Genomic DNA, 21,855 nt, shown 5'->3' with positions numbered 1-21,855 from the left:
AGGAATTTGACTTTGGGACTGGCTGATAACACCCAGTGGGTCCTCGACCTTCAGTCACTCATAATGAATTCTGAATGGGGAATAAAGATGATAGTAAGGGAAAGGGGGAGTTTTCTAAAACTATCGATGGATTGGGCAAGATAGAGTGTTCAGTTACTGTGTAGTGAGACAAATTTTAACCAACTGAGGGAAGCACAGACTGCATCCAACAAGAAGAATGGAGACGGTGATGGAGTGGTAATTTTTTTTTATTCATTCATGGGATGTGGATGTCACTGGCCAGGCCAGCAATCATTGCCCTTCCCTAATTGCCCTTGAGAAGGTGCTGGTGAGCTGTCTTCTTGAACTACTGCAGTCCATATGGGGGAGATACACCCACAGTGCTGTTTGGAAGGGAGTTCCAGGATTGTGACCTAGCGACGGTGAAGGAACGGCGATATAGTTCCAAGTCAGCTTGGTGTGTGACTTGGAGGGGAACTTGCAGGTGGTGGTGTTCCCATGCATCTGCTGCCCTTGTCCTTCTAGTTGGTAGAGGTCACGGGTTTAGAAGGTCCTGTCTATGGAGCTTTGGTGCATTGCTGCAGTGCATCTTGTAGATGGGAGACACTGCTGCCACTGTGCGTCGGTGGTGGAGGGAGTGAATGTTTGTAGATGGGGTGCCAATCAAGCAGGCTGCTTTGTCCTGGATGGTGTTGAGCTTCTTGAGTGTTGTTGGAGCTGCACTCATCCAGGCAAGTGGAGAGTATTCCATCACACTCCTGACTTGTGCCTTGTAGACAGCGGTCAGGCTTTGGTGAGTCAAGAGGTGAGTTACTCACCGCAGGATTCCTTGCCTCTGATTTGCTCTTGTTGTCACAGTATTTATTTGGCTACTCCAGTTCAGTTTCTGGTCAATGAATAGGATGGGAATAGAGGGATACGGTCCCGGAAGGGCAGAAGGTTTTAGTTTAGACAGACATCAAGATCGGCGCAGGTTTGGAGGGCCGAATGGCCTGTTCCTGTGCTGTACTGTTCTTTGTTCAATGGTAGCCCCCATGATGTCGATAGTGGGGTTTCAGCAATCGTAATGCCATTGAATGTCAAGGGGAGATGGTTAGTTTCCCTCTTGTTGGAGATGGTCATTGCCTGGCACTTGTGTGGCATGTATGTAACTTGCCACTTATCAGCCGAAGCCTGAATTTTGTCCAGGTCTTGCTGCATTTCTACACGGACTGCTTCAGTATCTGAGGAGTTGCAAATGGTGCTGAACATTGTGCAATCATCAGCGAACATCCCCACTTCTGACCTTATGATTGAAGGAAGTCATTGATGAAGCAGCTGAAGATGGTTGGGCCTAGGACACTACCCTGAGGAACTCCTGCAGTGATGTCCTGGAGCTGAGGAGATTGACGTCCAACAACCACAGCCATCTTCCTTTGCGCTAGGTATGACTCTAACCAGCGGAGAGATTTCCCCCTGACTCCCATTGACTCCAGTTTTGCTGGAGCTCCTTGATGCCATACTCTGTCAAATGCTGCCTTGATGTCATAGTCATAGAGTTATACAGCACAGAAACAGGCCCTTCGGCCCACCGTGTCTGTGCCAGCCATCAAACACCTAACTATTCTAATCCCATTTTCCAGCACTTGGCCCCTAGCCTTGTGTGCTATGGCGTTTCACGTGCTCATCTAATTACTTCTTAAATGTTGAGAGGTCAGCCATTTCTTTGTTCCCATAATAAATTCCCTATTTTCTGACTGTAAGGGACCTACATTTGTCTTCACTAATCTTTTTTTCTTCGCATACCGATAGAAACTATTCAGTTTTTATGTTCCCCACAAGCTTTCTCTCGTACTCTATTTTCTCCTCCTTAATCAATCCCTTGGTCCTCCTTTGCTGAATTCTAAACTGCTCCCTATACACAGGTCTGTTGTTTTTCCTGGCAAATTTATATGTCTCTTCCTTGGGTCTAATGCTATCTCTAATTTCCCTTGTAAGCCAAGGTTTGGCTCCCTTTCCCGTTTTACTTTTGCGCCAGACAGGGATAAACAATTGTTGCAGTTCATCCATGCGCTCTTTAAGTGTTTGCCATTGCCTATCCACCGTCATCCCTTTAAGTAATGTTTCCCAATCCGTTATGGCCAACTCGCACCTCATACCTCCGTAGTTTCCTTTACTAAGATTCAGGACCCTTTTCTCAGTCTCAACTACATCACTCTCCATCTTGATGAAGAGTTCTGTCATATTGAGAAAGGGACAAAAACAGAGATGAGAAAGAGAGCACGAGAAAGATAGACTGACCGACAGAGACCAACCACAACTCCAGGGAAAGACAGACTTGGAGTAGCTGGAATTGTGAGCAAATAACTGGGTTATCAAACGGACAGAGCAAGCAGCCATTATTCATTTTACCTGAACCAGTTTAAACATTTCATCTTGGAGCATGTTTCTAACAAGATCTGATGTGTTGACAGTCTGACCATCAGGATCCACAGGCGAGTCTGCAACTGGCACTGACAAGGCAGGCTCTCACCTCACCTCTTGAGTTCAGCTCTTTTGTTCATGTTTGAACCAAGGCTGTAATGAGGTCAGGAGCTGAGTGGCCCTGGCGGAACCCAAACTGAGCGTCACTGAGCAGGTTATTGCTAAGCAAGTGCCACTTGAGAGCAGTGTCAATGACAACTTCTATCAATTTACTGATGATCGAGAGTAGACTGATGGGGCGGTAATTGGCCGGGTTGGATTTGTCCTGCTTTTTGTGTACAGGACATACCTGGGCAATTTTCCACATTGACGGGTAGATGCCAGTGTTGTAGCTGTACTGGAACAGTTTGGCTAGGGGTGCGGCAAGTTCTGGAGCACAGGTCTTCAGTACTATTGCTGGAATATTGTCAGGGCCCATAGCTTTTGCAGTATCCAGTGCCTTCAGTCGTTTCTTGATATCACGTGGAGTGAATCGAATTGGCTGAAGACTGGCATCTGTGATGCTGGGGACTTCAGGAGGAGGCCGAGATGGATCATCCACTCGGCACTTCAGGCTGAAGATTGTTTCAAATGCTTCAGCCTTATCTTTCGCACTGATGTGCTGGGCTCCCCCATCATTTTGGATCGGGATATTTGTGGAGCCATCTCCTCCTGTTAGATGTTTTATTGTCCACCACCATTTATGGCTGGATGTGGCAGGACTGCAGAGCCTAGATCTGATCCGTTGGTTATGGGATCGCTTAGCTCTGTCTGTCGCATGCTGCTTAGGCTGTTTGGCACGCAGATAGTCCTGGGTTGTAGCTTCACCAGGTTGACACCTCATTTTGAGGTATGCCTGGTGCTGCTCCTGGCATGCCCTCCTGCACTCTTCATTGAACCAGGGTTAATCCCCCATCTTGATGGTAATGGTAGAGTGGGGGATATACCGGACTATGAGGTTACAGATTGTGGTTGAGTACAATTCTGCTGCTGCTGATGGCCCACAGCGCCTCATGGATGCTCAGGTTTGCATTGCTAGATCTGTTCGAAATCTATCCCCTTTAGCACGGTGATAGTGCCACACAGCTGAATGAGTAGTCCAGATGTGCACTCCAATGTCTTGGGGCACAGGGGTTCAAATCCCATCACATCAGGTGGTGGAATTTAAATTCAATTAATTAATGAAAATCTGGAATTGAAAGCTAGTCTCAATAATGGTGCCTTGAAACTATCATCAATTATTGTAAAAATTCGTCTGGTTCACTAATGTCCTATAGGGAAGGAAATCGGCCGTCCTTACCTGGCCGACATCTGACTTCAAACCCACAGCAATGTGGTTGACTCTTAACTGCCCTCTGAAATGGCCTGACGAGGGAAATTAGGGATGGGCAATAAATGCTGGCCTTGTCAGCGTCACCCACACCCCATCAAATAATTTTTTAAAAATGTTTTATTTATATAGCTCCTTTAACATAATAAAACATCCCAAGGAGCATTATAAAATAAATTATGACACCAAGCCACATAAGGCGATATTAAGATAGGTGACCAAAGGCTTGGTCAAAGAGGTAGGTTTTAAGGAGTGCCTTAAAGGGGAGAGGTGTAGGGAGGGTATTCCAGAGCTTGGGGCCTCAGCAACTGAAAGCGCAGCCATCAGTGGTGGAGTGATTAAAGTCAGAGATGCACAAGAAGCCAGAATTAGCTGAGCGCAGATATCTCAGAGGGTTATGGGGTTGGAGGAGATTAGAGATGGGGAGAAGTGAGGCCATGGAGCAATTAGAAAACAAGGATGAGAATTTTAAAATCAAAACATCACTTTATTTGTTCATGGGATGTGGGTGTTGCTGACTAGGCCGGCATTTTTTGTCCATCCCTAATTGCCCTTGGGAAACTGAGTGGCTTGCTAGGCCATTTCAGAGGGCATTTAAAAGTCAACCACATTGCTGTGGGTCTGGAGTCACATGTAGGTCAGACCAGGTAAGGACAGCATATTTCCTTCCCAAAAGGACATTAGTGAACCAGATGGGTTTTTACAACAATTGACAATGGTTTCATGGTCATCATTAGACTAGCTTTTTTAATTCCAGATTTATTAATTGAATTCACATTTCAACAACTACCATGGTGGGATTCAAACTCATGTCCCCACTGCATTAGCCTGGGCCTCTGGATTAGCGGTCCCGTGACATTAGCACTATGCCACCACTTCCCCTCTCACTTGACTGGGAGCCAATGTATGTCAGTGAGCACAGGTGAACAGGACTTGGTGCAAGGTAAGACATGGGCAGCAGAGTTTTGGATGACCTCTAGTTTCCAGAGTAGAATGTGGGGGGACCACATGCGTTAGAAGAGTCAAGTCTAGAGGTTATGAAGGCATGAATGAGGGTTTCAGCAGCAGATGAGCTGATACAGGATGAAGTCAGGGGTGGAAATAGGCAGTTTTAGTGATAATACGAATACGTGGTCAGAAGTTCATCTTGGGGTCAAATGCAACTGTTGGGAACAGACTGGTTTAATCCCAGACTGTTTCTAAGGAGAGGGATGGAGTCAATAGCTAAGGAATTGAGTTTGGAGTGGGGACTGAAAACAATGGCTTCTGTCTTCCCAATATTTAATGGAGTAAATTTCTGCTCATCCAGTACTGGATGTCAGATAAGCAGTCTGATAATTTAGCAATAGTGGAGGAATCGAGAGAGGTGGTGGTGAGGTAGAGCTGGGTTTCATCAGCATACATGTGAAAACTAATGGTGTGTTTTCAGATGATGTCTCTGAGGGGTAGAACGTAGATGAGAAATAGGAGAGGACACCAGAGGTAACGGTGCAGGAGCAGGAAGAGAAGCCATTGCAAGTCATTCTCCGACTACGATTAGATAGATCAGAATGGAAGCAGGTGAGAGCAGTTCCAACAGGTAGACGACGATGGCGAGGCATTGGAGGAGGATGGTGTGGTCAACTGTATCAAAGGCTGCAGACAGGTCGAGAAGGACAACGAGGGAAAGTTTCCCTTTATCACAGTCACATAGGACATCAAGGATAACGTGCACTCTCAGCCCTTTTAATCTGCATCAAACCAGTCACAGGCTCGACTGAGCTATTAAAGGGAGCGACTGGTGACGTCTCGGGTTAGAGTAAGGAGAGGTGTGCTCCCAGGCCCTGCCTGTCGATTGCTCCACTGATAACAGCTGTGAGAACACAGTCCACAATCCCTCCTAACAGGGTCAGACAGAGTGTCTAACCTGTACTTTGCTCAGTACACTTAGCTTGGTGTATGCAAACTCAGAATCACAGAATTGTTACAGCACAGAAGGAGGCCATTTGGTCCATTGTGTCTGCACTGGCTCTCCTAATGAACATTTCACCCAGTACCCCTCCCCCGCCTTCTCCCGCATTCTCAATTGAATGCTTCATTTGAACATGCCTTCACCACACTCTCATGCAGTGCATTTCAAACCTTAACCACTCTCCGTGAAAAAGATTTTCCTTGTACTTTTATTACCAATCACTTTAAATCTGTGCCCTCTCGTTCTTGATCCTTTCATGAGTGGGAACAGTTTCTCTCTATCTACTCTGTCCAGAACCCTCATGATTTTGAATACCTCTATCAAATCACCTCTCAGCCTTCTCTTCCCCAAGGAAAACAGTCCTAACTTCTCCAATCTATCTTCATAACTGAAATTCTTCATCCCTGGAACCATTCTCGTGAATGTTTTCTGTACTCTCTCTAATGCCCTCACATCTTTCCTAAAGTGCGGTGCTCAGAACTGGACACAATACTCCAGCTGAGGCCGAACTAGTGTCTTATACAAGTTCAACATAACTTCCTTGCTCTTGTACTCTATTCCCTTATTAATAAAGCCCAGGATACTGTATTACAGAGACTTGGCTGAGGGAAGGGCAGGTTTGGCAGCTAAATGTTCCAGGTTTTAGAAGCTTCAGGCGGGATAGAGGGGGATGTAAAAGGGGTGGGGGAGTTGCATTACTGGTTAAGGAGAATATCACAGCTGTACTGCGGGAGGACACCTCGGAGGGGTCATGCAGCGAGGCAATATGGGTGGAGCTCAGGAATAGGGAGGGTGCAGTCACGATGTTGGGGGTTTACTACAGGCCTCCCAACAGCCAGCGGGAGGTAGAGGAGCAGAGATGTTGACAGATTTTGGAAAGATGTAAAGGTAACAGGGTTGTAGTGGTGGGTGATTTTAACTTCCCCTACATTGACTGGGACTCACTTAGTGCTAGGGGCTTGGATGGGGCAGAATTTGTGAGGAGCATCCAGGAGGGCTTCTTGAAACAATATGTAGATATTCCAACTAGGGATGGGGCCATTCTGGACCTAGTATTGGGGAATGAGCCCGGCCAGGTGGTCAAAGTTTCAGTGGGGGAGCATTTCGGGAACAGTGACCATAATTCCGTAAGTTTTAAGGTACTTGTGGATAAGGATAAGAGTAGTCCTCGGGTGAAGGTGCTAAATTGGGGGAAGGCTAATTATAACAATATTAGGCAGGAACTGAAGAATTTAGATTGGGGGCGGCTGTTTGAGGGTAAATCAACATCTGACATGTGGGAGTCTTTCAAACGTCAGCTGATTAGAATCCAGGACCAGCATGTTCCTGTGAGGAAGAAAGACAAGTTTGGCAAGTTTCGGGAAGCTTGGATAACGCGGGATATTGTGAGCCTAGTCAAAAAGAAAAAGGAAGCATTTGTAAGGGCTGGAAGGCTAGGAACAGACGAAGCACTTGAGGAATATAAAGACAGTAGGAAGGAACTTAAACAAGGAGTTAGGAGGGCTAAAAGGGGTCATAAAAAGTCATTGGCAAACAGGATTAAGGAAAATCCCAAGGCTTTTTATACGTATATAAAGAGCAAGAGGGTAACCAGGGAAAGCGTTGGCCCACTCAAGGACAGAGAAGGGAATCTATGTGTGGAGCCAGAGGAAATGGGCGAGGTACTAAATGAGTACTTTGCATCAGTATTCACCAAAGAGAAGGACTTGGTGGATGATGAGCCGAGGGAAGGGAGTGAAGATAGTCTCAGTCATCTCACTATCAAAAAGGAGGAGGTGTTGGGTGTCTTGCAAAGCATTAAGGTAGATAAGTCCCCAGGGCCTGATGGGATCTACCCCAGAATACTGAGGGAGGCAAGGGAAGAAATTGCTGGGGCCTTGACAGAAATCTTTGTATCCTCATTGGCTACAGGTGAGGTCCCAGAGGACTGGAGAATAGCCAATGTTGTTCCTTTGTTTAAGAAGGGTGGCAAGGATAATCCAGGAAATTATAGGCCGGTGAGCCTTACGTCAGTGGTAGGGAAACTATTAGAGAGGATTATTCGGGACAGGATTTACTCCCATTTGGAAATAAACGAACTTATTAGCGAGAGACAGCATGGTTTTGTGAAGGGGAGGTCGTGTCTTACTAATTTGATTTGAGTTTTTTAAGGAAGTGATGAAGATGATTAATGAAGGAAGGGCAGTGGATGTTATCTATATGGACTTTAGTAAAGCCTTTGACAAGGTCCTGCATGGCAGACTGGTACAAAAGGTGAAGTCACGCGGGATCAGAGGTGAGCTGGCAAGATGGATACAGAACTGGCTCGGTCATAGAAGATAGAGGGTATTAGTGGATGGGTATTTTTCTGAATGGAGGGATGTGACTAGTGGTGTTCCGCAGGGATCAGTGCTGGGACCTTTGCTGTTTGTAGTATATATAAATGATTTGGAGGAAAATGTAGCTGGTCTGATTAGTAAGTTTGCGGACGACACAAAGGTTGGTGGAGTTGCGGATAATGATGAGGATTGTCAGAGGATACAGCAGGATATAGATCAGTTGGAGACTTGGGAGAAGAAAAGGCAGATGGAGTTTAATCCGGACAAATGTGAGGTAATGCATTTTGGAAGGTCTAATGCAGGTGGGAGGTATACAGTAAATGGCAGAACCCTTAGGAGTATTGACAGGCAGAGAGATCTGGGTGTATAGGTCCACAGGTCACTGAATGTGGCAACGCAGGTGGATAAGGTAGTCAAGAAGGCATACGGCATGCTTACCTTCATCGGTCGGGGCATAGAGTATAAAAATCGGCAAGTCATGCTGCAGCTGTACAGAACCTTAGTTAGGCCACACTTAGAATATTGCGTGCAATTCTGGTCGCCACACTACCAGAAGGACGTGGAAGCTTTGGAGAGGGTACAGAAGAGGTTTACCAGGATGTTGCCTGGTCTGGAGGGCATTAGCTATGAGGAGAGGTTGGAAAAACTCAGATTGTTTTCACTGGAACGACGGAGGTGGAGGGGCGACATGATAGAGGTTTACAAAGTTATGAGCGGCATGGACAGAGTGGATAGTCAGAAGCTTTTTCCCAGGGTGGAAGAGTCAGTTACTAGGGGACATAGGTTTAAGGTGAGAGGGGCAAAGTTTAGAGGGGATGTGCGAGGCAAGTTCTTTACACAGAGAGTGGTGAGTGCCTGGAACTTGCTGCCGGGGGAGGTGGTGGAAGCCCGTACGATAGCGATGTTTAAGAGACATCTTGACAAATACATGAATAGGATGGGAATAGAGGGATATGGGCCCCGGAAGTGCAGAAGGTGTTATTTTAGGCAGGCAGCAAGATCGGCGCAGGCTTGGAGGGCCGAATGGCCTGTTCCTGTGCTGTACTGTTCTTTGTTCTTTGTATGCTTTATTAACCGCTCTCTCAACCTGTCCTGCCACCTTCAATGATTTATGCACATATACACCCAGGTCCCTCTCCTCCTGCATCCCTTTTAGAATCGTACCCTTTATTTTATATTGTCTCTCCATATTTTTCCTACCAAAATGTATCACTTCACGGCATTAAATTTCATCTGCCACCTGTCCACCCACTCCATCAACTTGTCTATGTCCTTGTGAAGTTCTATACTCTCCTCCCAGTTCACAAAGCTTCCAAGTTTCGTATTGTCCACAAACTTTGGAATTGTGCCCTGGACACCAAGGTCTAGGTCATTAAGGGGCGAATTTTTCAGACCCTCTGACACCGTTGCTGGGGACGGACCTCCCACCCCTCCACGCCATTGGAAGTGCGTGATTCGCCCCGGAACTCATTTAAGTGAGCCGCCGCGTTTAATGTCACATGATGAGCAGTCTACGCAGGTGGACCAGTCATGTAAAATTCAGTCCTATATCAGGAAAAGTAAGGGTCCCAACACTGACCCCTGGGGAACTCCACTACAAACCAGCCCAAAAAACATCCATTAACCACTACTCAGCCAATTCCGTATCCACGTTGCTACTGTCTCATTTATTCTTTGAGCTACAAGTTTGCTCACAAGTCTGTTGTGTGGCACTGTATCAAACGCCTTGAGAAAGTCCATGTACACCACATCAACAGCATTGCCCTCATCAACCCTCTCCCGTTACCTCATCAAAAAACTCCAGCAAGTTAGTTAATTGCTATAAACCGATTGCTGTCGTGCTTTAGACCAGAGACTGTGACAGTTTGATGGATTTTATTTCTGAATCCTTAGTGGAATGCTGTTCCTCATGTGTTTTTGCCTTCTTTCACAGATCGCAATCAACTGAGCTCAGAAATGGCAAGGTTAGTATTAATCCAATATCTCTGTTTATCCCACAGGATCACAGAACGACCACAGGGACACTGGTCGGGGTGTGTCTATCCCGCAGGGACACGGGTCTGGGTCCGTCTATCCCACAGTGACACGGGTCGGGGCCCGTCTATCCCGCAGGGACACGGGTCTGGGTCCGTCTATCCCGCAGGGACACGGGTCGGGGCCCGTCTATCCCGCAGGGACACGGGTCGGGGTCCGTCTATCCCACAGTGACACGGGTCGGGGCCCGTCTATCCCGCAGGGACACGGGTCTGGGTCCGTCTATCCCACAGTGACACGGGTCGGGGCCCGTCTATCCCGCAGGGACACGGGTCTGGGTCCGTCTATCCCGCAGGGACACGGGTCGGGGCCCGTCTATCCCGCAGGGACACGGGTCTGGGTCCGTCTATCCCACAGTGACACGGGTCGGGGCCCGTCTATCCCGCAGGGACACGGGTCTGGGTCCGTCTATCCCGCAGGGACACGGGTCGGGGCCCGTCTATCCCGCAGGGACACGGGTCTGGGTCCGTCTATCCCACAGTGACACGGGTCGGGGCCCGTCTATCCCGCAGGGACACGGGTCTGGGTCCGTCTATACCGCAGGGACACGGGTCGGGGCGCGTCTATCCCGCAGGGACACGGGACGGGGCGCGTCTATCCCGCAGCGACACGGGACGGGGCGCGTCTATCCCGCAGGGCGCATCTAACCCGCAGGGACACGGGTCGGGGCGCGTCTAACCCGCAGGGACACGGGTCGGGGCGTGTCTATCGCGCAGGGACACAGGACGGGGCGCATCTAACCCGCAGGGACACGGGACGGGGCGCGTCTAACCCGCAGGGACACGGGTCGGGGCGTGTCTATCGCGCAGGGACACAGGACGGGGCGCATCTAACCCGCAGGGACACGGGTCGGGGCCCGTCTATCCCGCAGGGACACGGGTCTGGGTCCGTCTATCCCACAGTGACACGGGTCGGGGCCCGTCTATCCCGCAGGGACACGGGTCTGGGTCCGTCTATACCGCAGGGACACGGGTCGGGGCGCGTCTATCCCGCAGGGACACGGGACGGGGCGCGTCTATCCCGCAGCGACACGGGACGGGGCGCGTCTATCCCGCAGGGCGCATCTAACCCGCAGGGACACGGGTCGGGGCGCGTCTAACCCGCAGGGACACGGGTCGGGGCGTGTCTATCGCGCAGGGACACAGGACGGGGCGCATCTAACCCGCAGGGACACGGGTCGGGGTGTGTCTATCCCGCAGGGACATGACTCACATTTGTCAGTTTTGTATTTTCCCTGGCTGAAGGATAGTAATATGACTGTTGCCTTTGATGCAGCCAAGGCACCGGTCAGCAAAGTCCCAGGCTGCCTGTTTGTGTGTTTCTAACTTCCATTTTTCCAGCTCCACAGATGAGTGCCTTCACCTGAGCGGATTGAGTGGCATCAGTGATATCATCGCTGACCTGTTTAATGAGGGCAAATTGTCCACTAAAGGCTTAGGCCTGTCGGAGGAACAAATTAAGAAGCTCTCCAGGTAATGGGGGCCAACAGTGCTGCAATTCAAATCCTACCCTCAAATTGACACCCTCAGAGGCAGAGGGATACGTGGGTTATCAAACAAATCACCCCACTTGTGCAGTGGGGCTTTCTACTGTACCTCACCATGGTGTACCACCCTGGGAGTGTTTGATGGGGACAGTGTAGAGGGAGCTTTACTCTGTAACTAACCCCGTTTTTTTTTTTAACATAGTCTAAAACCATTCTCGGTCTGTGTCTCCCTCTTTGTCTCTCTGTCTGTCTCTCTCTTCCTCCTCTCTCAGAACATCTGTGGATATCCATCAGTCAGCCATTTTAGGTCTGTTCACAGTGAGAGTGTTTGATGGGGACAGTGTAGAGGGAGCTTTACTCTTTATCTAACCCCGTGCTGTACCTGTCCTGGGAGTGTTTGATGGGACAGTACTCTTTATCTAACCCCGTGCTGTACCTGTCCTGGGAGTGTTTGATGGGACAGTGTAGAAGGAGCTTTACTCTGTATCTAACCCCGTGCTGTACCTGTCCTGGGAGTGTTTGATGGGGACAGTGTAGAGGGAGCTTTACTCTGTATCTAACCCCAGTGTTGTACCTGTCCTGGGAGTATTTGATGGGGACAGTGTAGAGGGAGCTTTACTCTGTATCTAACCCCAGTGATGTACCTGTCCTGGGAGTATTTGATGGGGACAGTGTAGAGGGAGCTTTACTCTGTATCTAACCCCAGTGTTGTACCTGCCCTGGGAGTGTTTGATGGGGACAGTGTAGAGGGAGCTTTACTCTGTATCTAACCCCATGCTGTACCTGTCCTGGGAGTATTTGATGGGGACAGTGTAGAGGGAGCTTTACTCTGTATCTAACCCCATGCTGTACCTGTCCTGGGAGTATTTGATGGGGACAGTGTAGAGGGAGCTTTACTCTGTATCTAACCCTGACTTGGGTATTTCCACATCCCGATACTCCTCATTTCTCTAAGCACGCTCACTTTTTCTATGTTTCTCCAATGTGTAGATGTTCTAAGCCTCCAAAGAGAAGTGAGCAGGAACAGAAGGAAATTAGGGAATGGATGAAACGCAAGAGGCAGCAGAGAGTTGAAACATATCGGCAACATCGTGAAGAACTGAGGAGAAATGAGCGAGCACCTTACCTTCCCAAGGAGAAGCAGGTGAGCTGGTGGGAGCTTTACTGTTCTGCTCTTGTGGATACCCAGGTCCAGAGGTTACTTCGTAGTCAATTTGCTGATTTTTGTTTTCTCTAGTAACCATGTTTTCCTTTCGTCACAGAAAAAATTCACCAACAAAGAAATTAAAGAAACACAGAAGCAAAGTGAAATGAAGAAAAGGTATTTTTAAAATGTTTAAATCTTGCAGCTGCCACCTGTGGCCAGCTCACTAGGTGTATCGTAACCGAGTAACTATGTACCGTAACCGAGTGTATCGCAGCAGTCACCAATTCACCATATACCTTAACCAAGTGACCAATTCACAGTGCGCTTTTTTTCATTCTTTCATCAGATGTGGGCATCACTGGCAAGGCCAGCATTTGTTGCCCATCGCTAAATGCCCTTGACAACTAAACACAAGAAATAGGAGAAGGAATAGACCATATGCCCCATCGAGTCAGCTCCACCATTCAATACGATCATGGCTGATCTTGGGATTCAATTCCACTTTCCTGCCAGCTCAACATATCCCTTGATTCCCTGCAAGACCAAAAATCTATCTATCCCAGCCTTAAATGTTTTCCACGATGGATAATCCACAACCCTCTGGAATAGAGAATGCAAAAGATTCACAAACCTTTGAGTGAAGTAATTTCTACTCATCTCAGTCCTGAATGATTGACCCCTTATTCTGAGACTGTGTCCCCGTGTTCTAGATTCCCCGACCAGCGGAAACAATCTCTCAACTTCTAGAAACAAAGAAAAATAGGAGCAGTAGGCCATTCGGCCCTTCGAGCCTGCTTTGCCATTCAAAAAAGATCATGACTGATCGTCTAATTCTGTGCCCTGTTCCCACTTTCTCCCCATATCCCTTGATCCCTTTGGCATTAAGAAATATATCTATCTCCTTCTTGAATATATTTAATGACTTGGCCTTCACTGCCTTCTGCGGTAGAGAATTCCACAGGTTTACCACCCTCTGAGTGAAGAAATTTCTCCTCATCTCGGTTCTAAATGGCATACCCCGTATCCTGAGACTGTGACTGCTGGTTCTGGACTCCCCCACTATCGGGAACATCCTCCCTGCATCTAGCCTGTCTAGTCCTGTTAGAATTTTATAGGTTTCTATGTGATCCCCTCTCATTCTTCTAAACTCTAGTGAATATAGGCCTAATTGACCCAATCTCTCCTCGTACGTCAATCCTGCCATCCCAGGAATCAGCCTAGAAAATCTTCTTTGCACTCCCTCCATGGCAAGAATATCCTTTCTCAGATAAAGAGACCAAAACTGTGCACAATACTCCAGATGTGGTCTCACCAAGGCCCTGTATAACTGCAGTAAGACATCCTCGCTCCTGTACTGAAATCCTCTTGCAATGAAGGCCGACATACCATTCGCCTTCCTAACTGTTTGCTGCACCTGAATGCTTGCTTTCAGTGACTGGTGTACAAGGACACCCAGGTCTCATTGCACCTCCCCCTTTCCCAATCTATCACCATTCAGATAATCTGCCTTTGTGTTTTTACAACCAAAGTGGATAACCTCACATTTATCCATGTTGTACTGCATCTGCCATGCATTTGCCCACTCACCCAACTTGTCCAAATCACATTGGAGCCTCTTTGCATCCTCCTCACAGCTTACATTCCCCCCCCCCCTCCCCACCCCCAGCTTTGTGTCATCTGTAAACTTGGAAATGTTACATTTAGTTCCTTTACCCAAGTCATTAATATATATTGTGAATAGCTGGGGCCCTAGCACTGATCCCTGCGGTACCCCACTAGTCACTGCCTACCACCCGGAAAAAGACCTGTTTATTCCTACTCTCTGTTTTCTGTCTGTCAATCAATTCTCAACCATGTCAGCATATTACCCCCAATCCCATGTGCTTTAATTTTGCACACTAACCTCTCATGTGGGACCTTGTCAAAAGCCTTCTGAAAATTCAAATACACCACATTTACTGGTTCTCCCTGATCTATTCTACTAGTTACATCCTCAAAAATCTCCAGTAGATTTGTTAAGCATGATTTCCCTTTCGTAAACCCATGCTGACTTTGCCAATCATGTTTATGCTTTCCAGATGTTCTGCTATCACATCCTTTATAATAGACTCCAGCATTTTCCCCACTATTGATGTACAGCTAACTGGACTGTAATTCTCTGTATTTTCTCTCCCTCTTTTAAATAGTGGGGTTAAATTTGCCACCCTCCAATCAGTAGGAAATGCTCCAGAGTCTATCGAATTTTGGAAGATGACCACCAGTGCATCCACTATTCCCAGGGCCACTTCTTTGACAGCCTTTAACCTAATTTCCCTAGCACATTTTTTTTTTTTACTAACACTGATTTCCTTCAGTTCCTCCCTCTCATTAGATCCTTGGTTCCCTAACATTTCTGAGAGGTTATTTGTGTCCTCCTTTGTGAAGACTGAACAAAAGTATGTGTTTAATTGTTCTGCCATTTCTTGGTTCCTCATTATAATTTCCCCCGTTTCTGACTGTAAGGGACCTACATTTGTCTTCAGTAATCTTTTTCTCTTCACACATTTATAGAAGCTTTTACAGTCAGATTTTGTGTTCCCCGCAATTTTACTCTCGTATTCGATTCTCCCCTGCTTAATCAACCTCTTTGTCCTCCTTTGCTGAATTCTAAACTGCTCCCAATCCTCAGACTTGCTGCTTTTTCTGGCAATTTTATATGCCTCCTCTTTGGATCTAATACTAATTTCTTTTGTAAGTCACGGTTGAGCCACCTTTCCGGTATTATTTTTGCGCCAGACAGGAATGAATACTTCTTGTAATTCATGCACACTTTCTTCAAATATTATCCATTGCCTATCCGCTGTCAATGCTTTTAGTAAAGTTCCCCAATCTACCAGTCAACTCGCGCCTCATACTTTCACAGTTTCCTTTATTTAGATTCAGGACCTAAGTTTCGGATTCAACAACTTCGCTCTCCATCTTAATGAAGAATTCTGTCATGTTATGGTCTCCTCCCCAGGTGACCCCACACAACAAGATTGTTAATTAATCCTTTCTCATTGCACAATACCCAGTCCAGGAAAACCTGTTCTCTAGTTGGTTCCTCAACATATTGGTCTAAAAAACCATCACGTACACACTCCAGGAAATCCTCCTCCACAGTATTATTGCTAATTTGGTTTGACCAATCTATATGTAGATTAAAATAACCCATGATTACAGTTGTACCCTTATTGCATGTGTCTCTAATTTTGTGTTCAGTGTCATCCCTTACATCTCCACTACTGTTTGGGGGTCTATATACAGCCCCCACCAATGTTTTCTGCCCCCTGGTGTTTCTTAGCTCCACCCATACAGATTCCACATCATGATTTTCTGAGCCAATATCCTTCCTCACTATTGTATTGATTTCCTCCTTTACTAGCAATGTTACCCCACTTCCTGTCCCTTTTTGCTTGTCCTTCCTAAATATTGAATACCCCTGGATGTTCAGATCCCATCCTTGGTCACCCTGCAGCCATGTGTCTGTAATCGCAACTATATCATAACCGTTCATATCTATTTGTGCTGTTAATTCATCTACCTTATTGCGAATGCTCTGCACATTAAGACACAATGACTTTCGACTTGTCTTTTTAACATTGTTAGTCATCTTTCCTTTATTTTGCACTATGGGCCCATTTGTTTCTCGCCCTTGTTTTCTCTGCCTTCCACTTTTGCTTCTTACCTTTCTGTCTTTCATTGCTATCCTTGTTTCCCTCTCTGTCTCCCTGCTCAATTTCCCATCCCCCTGCCATTCCAGTTTAAACCCTCGCCAACAGCATTAGCAAACCAAACCCCCCCCCCCCCCCTACCCCCTTGAGGAAATTGGTCCTGTTTCTGGTCCTGCCCAGATGCAACCCGTCCAGCTTGTACTGGTCCCACCTTCCCCAGAACTGGTCCCAATGTCCCAGGAATCAGAATCCCTTCCCGCTACACCATTTCTCCAGACACTCATTCATCTGCTATATCTGCTCTCGCTAGCATGTGGCACTGGTAGTAATCCTGAGATTATTACCTTTGAGGTCCTACTTTTTAATTTACGTCCTAACTCCCTATATTCAGTTTGTAGGACCTCATCCCTTTTTTTTAACCTATTTCGTTGGTACCGATATGTACCTCGACAATTGTCTGCTTGCCCTCCCGCCTCAGAATGCCCTGCAGCCGCTCAGAGACATCCTTGACCCAAGCATCAGGGAGGCAACACACTATCCTGGAGTCTCTTCTGTTCCCCTTACGATTGAATCCCCTATCATTATAGCCCTGCCACTCTTTTTCCGCCCCTCCTGTGCAGCAGAGCCACCCATGGTGCCATGAACTTGGCTCTTGCTGCTTTCCCCTGAGTCATCTCCCCCAACAGTATCCAAAGCGGTATATCTGTTAGAGAGGGAGATGACTCCTGCAGTACCTGCCTTCCTGTACTCTGCGTGGTGGTCACCAATTCCCTTTCTGCCTTGGCAGCATTTGCCTGCAGTGTGACCACCTCGCTAAACGTGCTATTCACGATGATCTCAGCATCGCATATGCTCCACAGTGAATCCACCCGCAGCTCCAGCTCTGTAATGCGGGTAACCAGTAGCTGCAGGTGGATACACTTCCTGCACACATGGTCATCAGAGACTCTGGAAACATCCCTGATTTCCCACATAGCGCAGGAGGATCAGATCACGGGGTTCAGCTCTCCTGTCATGACTTAGCTTTAGATTACTTAGTTCTCCCTTTAATTAAAAAATACTAATTACACTAGGGACCTTGTTCTACTCCAAACACTACCCGCTACAATCCAAAGTCCTTCCCTTTACTTTTGAAGCTAATGCAGTAGTATAAATAGTAGAAAAAGTAGAGAAACCCACCTGAATCGACTTGCCAATCATCTGCTTCCCTGCCCCCACGTCACTTTTTGAATCCTGACGTCACTGGGAATTCCGCGTCTGAGTCCTCCTCTCTCCCGCTCTTTTATGTCCGGTGCCGCCGGTCTCTGGGTCCTCCTCTCTCCCGCTCTTTTATGTCCGGTGCCGCCGGTCTCTGGGTCCTCCTCTCTCCCGCTCTTTTATGTCCGGTGCCGCCGGTCTCTGGGTCCTCCTCTCTCCCGCTGTTTTATGTCCGGTGCCGCCGGTCTCTGGGTCCTCCTCTCTCCCGCTCTTTTATGTCCGGTGCTGCCGGTCTCTGGGTCCTCCTCTCTCCCGCTGTTTTATGGCTGCTGCCGCCGGTCTTCTACCCTATCAAGCCCTTTCAGAATCTTGTATGTCTCAATTAGATCGCCTCTCATTCTTCTAAACTCCAGAGAATATCGGCCCAATTTACTCAGCCTCTCATCGCAGGACACTCCCCTTACCCCAGGGACCAATTTAGTAAATATTCGCTGCACTGCCTCCAGTGCAAGTATATTCTTTCTTAAATGCAGAGACCAAAACCGCACACAGTATTCCAGGTGTGGTCTCACCAAAGCCCTGTTCAGCTTTAGTTAGACTTCTTTATTCCTCTACTCTTAAACCCCTTGCAATAAAGGCTAACATGCTGTTTGCCTTCCTAGTAGCCTGCTGTACCTGCATGTTAACTTTGTGCGTTCCTCGTACGAGTACACCCAAGTCTACTTCTGCTCCTGTAAACATCCTAGGGGCTACCATTGACCAGAAACTGAACTGGAGTAGCCATATAAATACTGTGGCTACAAGAGCAGGTCAGAGGCTAGGAATCCTATGGTGAGTAACTCACCTTCTGACTCCCCAAAGCCTGTCCAGCATTTACAAGGCACAAGTCAGGAGTGTGATGGAATACTCTCCACTTGCCTGGATGGGTGCAGCTCCAACAACACTCAAGAAGCTCGACACCATCCAGGACAAAGCAACCCGCTTGATTGTCACCCCATCCACAGACATTCACTCCCTCCACCACCGACGCACAGTGGCAGCAGTGTGTACCATCTACAAGATGCACTGCAGCAACGCACCAAGGCTCCTTAGACAGCACCTTCCAAACCCGCGACCTCTACCACCTAGAAGGACAAGGGCAGCAGATGCATGGGAACCCCACCACCTGCAAGTTCCCCTCCAAGTCACACACCATCCTGACTTGGCTCTATATCGCCGTTCCTTCACTGTCGCTGGGTCACAATCCTGGAACTCCCTTCCTAACAGCACTGTGGGTGTACCGACCTCACATGGACTGCAGCGGTTCAAGAAGGCAGCTCACCACCACCTTCTCAAGGGCAATTAGAGATGGGCAATAAATGCTGGCCTGGCCAGCGATGCCCACATCCCATGAATGAACTAAAAAGGGTCTCAACATCAACACTTACCAGTTTCACACCTTTTAAAAAAAAAATTATGCTTTTCTATTTTTACAATTAATGTGAACAACTCTGGAGAACTTCCCTCGACAACCTTCCAACCTCATAGTCCCGCAACCCTGGACAGCCCGCTTCTAGCTACTTCCTAAAATACACAAACAGGACTGTCCCGGCAGACCCATAGTTTCAGCCTGTTCCTGCCCCACTGAACTTATTTCTTCCTATCTTGACTCTACCTTTTCTCACCTGGTCCAGTCTCTTCCCACCTACATCCGTGACTCTTCTGACGCCCTGTGTCATTTTGACAATTTCCAGTTTCCTGGCCCTAACCATCTCCTCTTCACTATGGACGTCCAATCTCTCTACACCTCCATCCCCGACCAGGGTGGTTTGAGGGCTCTCCACTTCTTCCTTGAACAGAGGCCCAACCAGTCCCCATCCGCCACCACCCTCCTCCGCCTGGCTGAACTTGTTCTCACATTGAACAACTTCTCCTTCAACTCCACACACTTCCTTTAAGTAAAAGGTGTTGCTATGGGTACCTGCATGGGACCTAGTTATGCCTGTCTTTTTGTGGGATATGTCGAACATTCCTTGTTCCAGTCCTGCTCAGACCCCCTCCCCCAACTCTTTTTCCGGTACATTGATGACTGTATCGGTGCCGTTTCCTGCTCCTGCCCAGAACTGGAAAACTTTATCAACTTTGCTTCTAATTTCCACCCTTCTCTCACCTTCACATGGTCCATCTCTGACACTTCCCTTCCCTTCCTCGACTTCACTGTCTCCATCTCTGGGGATAGGTTGTTTACTAATATTCATCATAAGCCCACCAACTCCCACAGCTACCTCGACTACACTTCTTCAGACCCTGCCTCCTGTAAGGACTCCATTCCATTCTCCCATTTTCTCCGTCTCCGATGCATCTGCTCTGATGATGCAACCTTCCACGACAGTACTTCTGATATGTCTTCCTTTTTCCTCAACCGAGGATTCCCCCCCCCATTTCCCGCACCTCTACCCTCACCCCTTCCCCTCCCTCCAAGAACCACGTCAGGGTTCCCCTTGTCCTCATTTTCCACCCCACCAGCCTTCACATCCAAAGGATCATCCTGCGCTATTTCTGCCACGTCCAGCATGATGCCACTACCAAACGCATCTTCCCTTCCCCTCCCCTGTCAGCATTCCAAAGGGATCGTTCCCTCCACGACACTCTGGTCCACTCCTCCATTACAATCAACACCTCGTCCCCTTCCCATGCAATCACCACCACCTTCTCGAGGGCAATTAGGGATGGGCAATAAATGCTGGCATAGCCAGTGACACCCACATCCCATGAATGAATTTTTAAAAATCGCAGGAGGTGTAACACCTGCCCTTTTACTTCCTCTCTCCTCATTATCCAAGGTCCCAAATACCCCTTTCAGGTATACTTCTTTCAATGTAGTATACTGTATTCGCTGCTCACAATGTGATCTCCTCTACATTGGGGAGACTAAACACAGATTGGGTGACTGCTTCGCAGAACATCTCCGCTCAGTCTGAAAGCATGACTCTGAGCTTCCGTTTGCTTGCCATTTCAACACACCCCCCCTGCTCTCATGCCCACTGGGATTGCTGCGGTGTTCCAGTGAACATCAACGCAAGCTCGAGGAACAGCATCTCATTTACCGATTAGGCAGATGACAGCTTGCCAGACTGAACGCTAAGTTCAGTCATTTCAGAGCATGACAGGTCCCCCTTTTTATTTTCAGTTATTTTTTCTTTTTTATTATTTATTATTTCACTGACCTGAAACATTAACTTTGCTTCTCTCTCCACAGATGCTGCCAGACCTGCTGAGTATTTCCAGCATTTCTTGTTTTTATTTCAGATTTCCAGCATCTGCAGTATTTTGCTTTAATTATTATGAACAACTTCACACTTCCCTACATTATACTCCATTTGCCATCTTGTTGCCCACTCACTTAACCTGTCTATATGTCTTTGCAGCCTCTCTGTGTCCTTCCCACAGCTTACCTTTCTACTGAGCTTTGTGTCATCCGCAAACTTAGATACATTACTCTCTCTCTTCATCTAAGTCATTAATATAGAGTGTAAATAGCTGAGGCCCCAGCACTGATCCTTGTGGCACCCCAGTATTCACTGCCTGCCAACTTGAAAATGCCCCATTTATGTCCACTGTCTGTTAACCAATCCTTCTATCCATGCTAATATATTACCCCCAACACCATGAGCTCTTTTCTTGCCTATCAATCTTTTAAGTGGCACCTTATCGAATGCCTTTTGGAAATCCAGGTGTACTACATCTACTGGTTCCCCTTTATCTACCCTACTGGGTTATATCCTCAAAAAGTTCTAATAGTCAAACAGGGTCTCGATTTCGTAAAACCATGCTGACTTGTTCTAATTGAGTGGCTTGCTAGGCCATTTCAGGGGGCAGTTAAGAGTCAGCCCACATTGCTGTGGGTCTGGAGTCACATGTACGCCAGACCAGGTAAGGATGGCAGATTGCCTTCTGTAAACTAGATGGGTTTTTATGACAATCGATGATGGTTTTATTACTGAGACTGGCTTTCAATTTCAGATTTTGATTAATTAATTGAATTTAAATTCCCCAGCTGCCGGAGTGGGATTTGAACCAGTGTTCGCATGATATTAGCCTGGGCCTCTGGATTACTAGTTAAGTGACATTACCAGGACGTGAGCATCTCCCCGTAACCTTGAGTGTTTGTTTCTGGATGAACTGTGATGGGTGAAAACTATTGTGTGTGTAAATTATGTGCTAAAGCAATGCCTAGGTTAAGTTTAGGTTGTGTGTTTCCAGTGTTCTCTTTGGCCCT

At 47.5% G+C, this 21,855-nt stretch overlaps 1 protein-coding gene across 8 annotated transcripts in view; it reads left to right on the top strand.

Annotated features, from left to right (window-relative positions):
* cplane1 (ciliogenesis and planar polarity effector 1) overlaps window positions 1-21,855 on the top strand; it is a 306,978-nt gene that overhangs the window by 254,807 nt on the left and 30,316 nt on the right. For all 8 annotated transcript variants that reach the window (XM_068029092.1, XM_068029085.1, XM_068029087.1 and 5 more), the window contains 4 exons: window positions 9,975-10,005; window positions 11,416-11,547; window positions 12,552-12,705; window positions 12,824-12,882. In XM_068029092.1, coding sequence (XP_067885193.1) covers window positions 9,975-10,005; window positions 11,416-11,547; window positions 12,552-12,705; window positions 12,824-12,882 — 376 coding nt within the window. The remainder of the gene's footprint in view (window positions 1-9,974; window positions 10,006-11,415; window positions 11,548-12,551; window positions 12,706-12,823; window positions 12,883-21,855) is intronic.

Source organism: Heterodontus francisci, chromosome 4, assembly GCF_036365525.1.
Source record: "Heterodontus francisci isolate sHetFra1 chromosome 4, sHetFra1.hap1, whole genome shotgun sequence".
Lineage (NCBI taxonomy): Eukaryota > Metazoa > Chordata > Chondrichthyes > Heterodontiformes > Heterodontidae > Heterodontus > Heterodontus francisci.
The sequence above is the reverse complement of the archived record's forward strand: the minus strand, read 5'-3'. Positions and strand labels throughout refer to the sequence as shown.